The sequence below is a fragment of the Lygodium microphyllum genome, chromosome 14 (genome assembly GCF_053477565.2).
Source record: "Lygodium microphyllum isolate KBCC chromosome 14, Lygodium_microphyllum_v1.1.10, whole genome shotgun sequence".
NCBI lineage: Eukaryota > Viridiplantae > Streptophyta > Polypodiopsida > Schizaeales > Lygodiaceae > Lygodium > Lygodium microphyllum.
The window spans coordinates 32,547,997-32,553,996 of record NC_141148.1 but is presented as its reverse complement, the minus strand read 5'-3'; the positions used below and the strand labels follow the sequence as shown (position 1 = coordinate 32,553,996).

General features: G+C 40.3%; 1 protein-coding gene across 1 annotated transcript in view; it reads right to left on the bottom strand.

Moving 5' to 3' along the window:
• Nucleotides 1–1,846: 1,846 nt before the first annotated feature.
• LOC148025469 (nucleolar protein 56-like) overlaps nt 1,847–6,000 on the bottom strand; it is a 43,719-nt gene continuing 39,565 nt past the window's right edge. The window contains exons 6-9 of the mRNA XM_087692611.1: nt 3,659–3,911; nt 2,830–2,978; nt 2,554–2,730; nt 1,847–2,457 (exon numbers count right to left, since the gene is read on the bottom strand). Coding sequence (XP_087548737.1) covers nt 2,141–2,457; nt 2,554–2,730; nt 2,830–2,978; nt 3,659–3,911 — 896 coding nt within the window. The 3' untranslated portion in view covers nt 1,847–2,140. The remainder of the gene's footprint in view (nt 2,458–2,553; nt 2,731–2,829; nt 2,979–3,658; nt 3,912–6,000) is intronic.

The following is a 6,000-nucleotide window of genomic DNA, read 5'->3' as shown; positions in this document are numbered from 1 at the left end:
ATAAACTCAAGTAGTTCAAGGTTACAAATGTTCGATTATTCTAAGTTCCAAAAGCCAGTTATTTTGATTTCTTCTTGACGGACTTCTAAAGATACGTGCTATCGAGATTTGCTAGATAGGCATGTTACAAGAGCCCATTGATCAAAATGGCATACGTTAATTTATAGTTGTTATCAATACAATAAAAGAAGCAAAGAGCAAAAGAAAAACAGCCATACAACAGAGGTGTGAACCATACAACAAAGGTGTAGCTGGTTACTAGAATGTAAATTCTTTTTTGATTGATTAACAAGCAAAAGAGACTGAATCAGCTAATCAATCATGTTGAGATAGGAGGGAGGGTGCACTTCACAGATGATGGGCGTGGTGGCCCAATGGACATATGAGCAGGCAGGGAAGCTAAGGTCAAGTTGCCTCTGTGTAGGCATAGCTAGGTCCATAAGATCTCAGAGCAGGTCTAGTCGTTAGCTATGAAGCAGCCTGGGCTGGTGTGGTGAAGAGGGGCCCAATGGCTATCCAGTAGCTTACTGTTAGCTGCTTTGCCATAGCTGCAACAGCAAAGAACATGGATGAAGGCAATTGTATGAAGAGCAGCTGTGCCAATCATAAGATGAGTAGAGAGACGATGAGACACGATAACCATGGAAGGGCAGTGCAGCCCCTCCACCTAATCATTGCAAAAGCAAGAGCTTTTTGAATTGCAATTTAAATCAAAATTATAATAATAATGTAGTCAAAATTTGAGTGTGTGTGTGTGGGCACAGAGAGATTGTCTCAACTGGTTTGTCAAAAACTTATTCCGAAAGTGTGTGCCCATGCATGTATGTATGCATGTGCACATGCCAATACCTCCAATGCCCCCTCCTTTCTGATACAAGGTCACATCAATGATGAACATATGCAAAAGTAACCCGGACACCACCAAAAGTCATTGTAGTAACTCGAATGTAGATCATGCACACACCAGAAGACGAAGCAATCACCCCTCGACTGTTTCAGACACCTAAAAAGAGCTTCGTCATCAAATAATCATAAGGCAAATTCTAAAAACTAGTGAACCTACTGCGTGCAGGATATTCCAGTTCCAGTTTGTTAAGCAATGGTCACAAAAACAATTGTAAAGTAAGGTCTTTCTGTTCTCCCCATTTTGTTTTCTGTAGGCTTTATCCCACTTCTCCAACATAGAGTAGCAGTGGCAGTGGAAATTAACTCACACTATTAGGGAAGATACCTGCACAAGACGGACTAAAGCTTATGTATTACTTGAGGCCAGTGACCCTAAAAGTTAAAATTTGGAGAAAATTATTCCTCCATGCAACTAACGCAAGTGGCTATGGAGACCAGTGTAAGAGAGTATTTGAACAAGGCAGGCGTAGTAGCATTCTTTTGCACGATGAAAAATTTTTGAAAAGCTTGCAACTGAGACTTGGTCCAATGGCCAGAACCATGTGAAATTTCTTGTTGGCAAGTGTCTTCCATCAGAATATCGCGAAGAATCAGCACCATGGTGCAGTATGGCTAGTCAGGCGCCTGCTCTAATGGCAATAGTCTTACCCATGCACCTACAGAAGAGCTTGAACAAGGACAATGCTTCGCTTATGTGACAAAAGTATGAACATCACCCTATCCCTTCTACTATACAAGCCAAGCAAACCTAAGGACAATGCTCATGTGCACGGTGCACTCCTTATTTTAGCAATGGTATATGAGGTTCATTAATATTGGGCTGATCCTTTCTTCGAAAGATCCTTCCTTTAGGAGCTTGATCTTCAATAAAATTTTAATCCAATGTTTCAGCATTACCTAACTCCATACTAACTGTCAAGAAGCCAAATATCCAGTGAAATATAGCATGTAAAGAAACCGTATAAAACAAGGTGCAAACTTTCGCACAGAAAATTAGGTGATGGAATGACTTTAACTGCCCCATACATGCCAGCAAAGTGCTGATAGATACAAGACCTGCTTTTCCTGGGATACTCCCCAAAAAACGTCTTAAACTGACAAAAACCTTCCAAGGCATTTTAGTAAAAAGTACAATGACCCAGAAGACTTGCATCAATTCCCAGCCATCCAAAGGCCAAAAGTACAACTGTCACTACATCAGTAGACTTGCATGGCTCCGTAGCATATTAAACCCCTATTCAGCCTCAACCTTCTTTTTCTTTTTCTTCTTTGTTGATGTGCTTTTAGGTATGTCAACATCAGTTTCAGTCTGTGCATCAGCGTCACCGGCAACTCTCTTCTTTGATTTGGACTTTGTTTGAGGTGTCTCCTCCTGTTCTAAATCAGCCTCTGGCTCCTCTGTGCTTTGAAGACCTTTAGATTTCTTCTTTTTCTTCTTCTTAGTTGAATCTTCACCTGCAGTATTTGCAGCCTCCACTTCATTTGCAGGTTCTATCTCCATTGCATCACCTCCCTTTGACTTCTTTTTCTTCTTCTTCTTTCCTTCACCATCTGCAATGAAATTTGAGAGTAAAGTGCAGGAAGTCATTAGGCCCTGCAGAAGAACTCAGAACTAGAAGAAATTATACATAGGGATAATTAGCTTACTCTCTTGGATTGCATCTTCATGGTCTCCATTTGCAGCCACTCCCCCTTCAGAAGCGGCTTTTAAAGCCTCTTTCATAACGTCCACGTTTTTGCGAGGTGCAACACCCTTGTCATAGAAGTCCAGCCTTTCTTCCACTTGTTCCCGCAGCTTTTCCCCAAATATGTTTGAGCTTACCTCTTGAAAAAATCAGCCATGCTCAGTTAATTCTCAGAGACCACCTCAATTTCACTGGGAGCCAAAGATTTGTACAAAATAAGAGAGAGAGACTGTGAAACCTGAAAAGCAATCGATTCTTGATGCTAATGAGCATTTATTGGCCAGATAACGAGATATTCTCCCTTTATTACGAGCAGTGGCTCTCCCAATGAATGAAGAATGAAAAATGAGACCGTACTTTGGAGTATTACCTTTTGTCTTCAATGCTCTGTTCCAACATTAGCATACATGACATTTTTTTTCTCACATACTAAAGCAGATTGTGCATTTTAAATTGTGCGAGACACAACAGAATTCAGACTACAAAAGTACACCTTGCAACACGCCTTCATTCTAGCTTGCATGAGAAATGGAACAATCTTTATTCACCATGCAAAAGGAATTATATATCATTTACGTTACACGTTCAAGCCATCACATCTAAGATTCCAGCAAGAATACAAGACATTATATATCATTTATGTTACAACACAGACCAAGCACACATTCAAGCCATCACATGACAAGGCTTCCATCTAAGATTCCAGCAAGAATACAAGACATTATATATCATTTATGTTACAACACAGACCAAGCACACATTCAAGCCATCACATGACAAGGCTTCCATCTAAGATTCCAGCAAGAATACAAGACATTCTTACTGGTAGAGCAACTCACTGGCAATCACGCAAAAAGAAAAACGTAATGCTAGAGCAACACATAGCAGATAGTCGAGCTTTTTTTTTTTAAAGGTAACTTTTGACAACATGAGGTAAAAACAAAAGAAACATGCAATCTTAGGCCGTTTAGTGGAAAGTGAAGCTTTGACCTAAATTTGGGTCATAGGCACTACATGCAAAAGGAAGAGCATAGACAAATGAGCACAATAAGAACTGGTGTTAGGACCTGAAGAGTGCCTTCTCTGCACCCAATATTTGAACAGTAGAAGCAGGACACTTTGCAAGGTTGGTCAGACTTCCAGCATGAGAAATGAGTCGTGCACCCACCATTTCTCCAATAAGAGCAGCCAAGTTAGGAGCAATGGCCTGCATCTTGGAAATGAGATAAGAATGGAGCTGCTTCCTGTACTCTGACAACTCCAGAACACGCTGGGCAAAGCTTTCGATATTCAATAGATCAATCACAGAAATATCCTGCCCTGCAACACAGTCAAGTTGTATGAACATAAGACTTAGCCAGACAAACATAATTTAGAAAGTGAATAGGGCACCTACTATTGCCTTTCAAGGACATTTCACACAAGCAATGTAAACATTTTTCCAAAATTCTCTTTGTATTTTCCAAATCAACTTCAGTCAGTTTCAGCAAGTTCTTTACATGAGACAACATACAAACTAGCTCATGAAAGCACACCTTCAACAAGAATCACTAAATGCTGACACACGTTCATAGTGATTTTGGCAAACCACGTGTAGCTCTCTTCAAAGCATACAAGTTGCAAGAAACCAACAAACATTTGCAAACCTGCATTACTAGTCGTAATAGATAATTGACTTAAATCACTAAGGTTACCATGACCCCTACAAAATGCTTGCTTGAATGCAAGCCCGAAGAATCTAGGCCCATGAGCCATAAGGGCAACAGATGCACCCCTCCTATTCAATGAAGCTGCAACTCATTTTCTGTGGAAAGACAGAGATTGAGAAAATATGTAAATCAGAGATACTTATGAGACCAGAGCTTATGATAAATTAACAATCAAATGAGGCAGTGATAAAGAGTCCCCTGATTGCGCAAACAATCTTCTTGACCCTTCATTAGGGATTGTTGAGAATATTGATGAGTCTAAACACATATACAATCCCAAGTTTTGTAATGCAGGAAATATGCCTGCAAGCCTTCATAATAAAGCTAGAAGAGAACCACTAATTTTGGGGCTTTAGGGGTCTGGTATAAAAGGGCACAAGCTGCCATTGCAAAAAACTTTTTGTTCATTTGACAAATTACCAAGAACTGATTTAGCACTAGCATTAGTTTATTTCTTGTACTTTGCAGCAGCCATGGCTTCATGGTGTAGTTAGAACAGGCCTTCTTTACATTGGTATCAAAGCAGTAGTTTAGATCCAACCGTACTATCATTTCCAAGCTTCAGATATGGTGGCAATGGTTAGGACCGGTAATTGGAGTTACATTCCTGGCTACTGTAACTAGTTTGGGGTAGACTTCTGCAATAAACTAAGGTCAAATCTGAGACCATTTCAAGCAGATCTTCACAAAAATGGCAATCTTCTTGCCATTTTGGCAGGTCGTCATCAAAATTGGAGTCATTTTGAAGACCTTTTGGACAAAAGAAGAGCTCCAGGAGGATAGAGACAACTAGGGACACTTCTACTTTTTGAAACAAGGTTTTCTTTCCTCTTTTTAAGCTTTCTTTCAAAGCTTTCATGAAATCTTGACTAGAAATCTCTTCCTCTCTCTTGAATCTTCATCTATCACAACAAATGATTGAAGAAGGCAACTATTGATCTCTCAAGCTTGAGGTAGAGCACCATTTAGAAGTGGAGTATTCATCTTTTCAGGCAAAAGCTGCCAACACAAATTACTCTGAAATTTCAAGCCTGTAGACTCCATTATTAGCAAGCTTCTACTTCATTACTTCATCTCTACTCACTACTAGAATCATCAAATGGAATACTACTTAACATGATTAACCCTCCATGGCCTTTATTTCAAGGATTTTTTTCTTCTCAAAAACCCTCATGGTAGACAGGTCTCAAATGAAGCATGGACAGCCATTTAAATGAACAAAGATCAGCCACATTCTTTAGGCCGAAGGACATTACGAAGCAATTCTCCATTCATTGGTCACCTGCTGGATGTACATCAGCATCATGGCAATGCCTAATGAGTGAGCAACCAACATTAACAGCAGGAATAATTGCAGGTTCTCAGTTCAAAGTGCAGCAAAACAGGGAAAAATCTTGAAGAGATAAAGAAGAGACACAGGTAGACTAAGCCTTGAAGCAAGCCATGGAGAATCCATTCTAATCCTCCTCGATACATCCACTCCCGTGCCAAAGACAGAGATAGACTGGGCCTCGAATCACGCCATGGAGGATCCATTCTAAGCCTCCTCAATACATCTGCTCCCGTGCCGCATCTACACAACCATTTTGCAAACTTCTACATCATCAAGATAAGCTTTCATGGCCTTTTAGCACAATAAACAGCTTGTCCTTGTTAGCGATTATCAGGTCCTGGCGGCGCAGGCAGCCACGTGGCAGTCT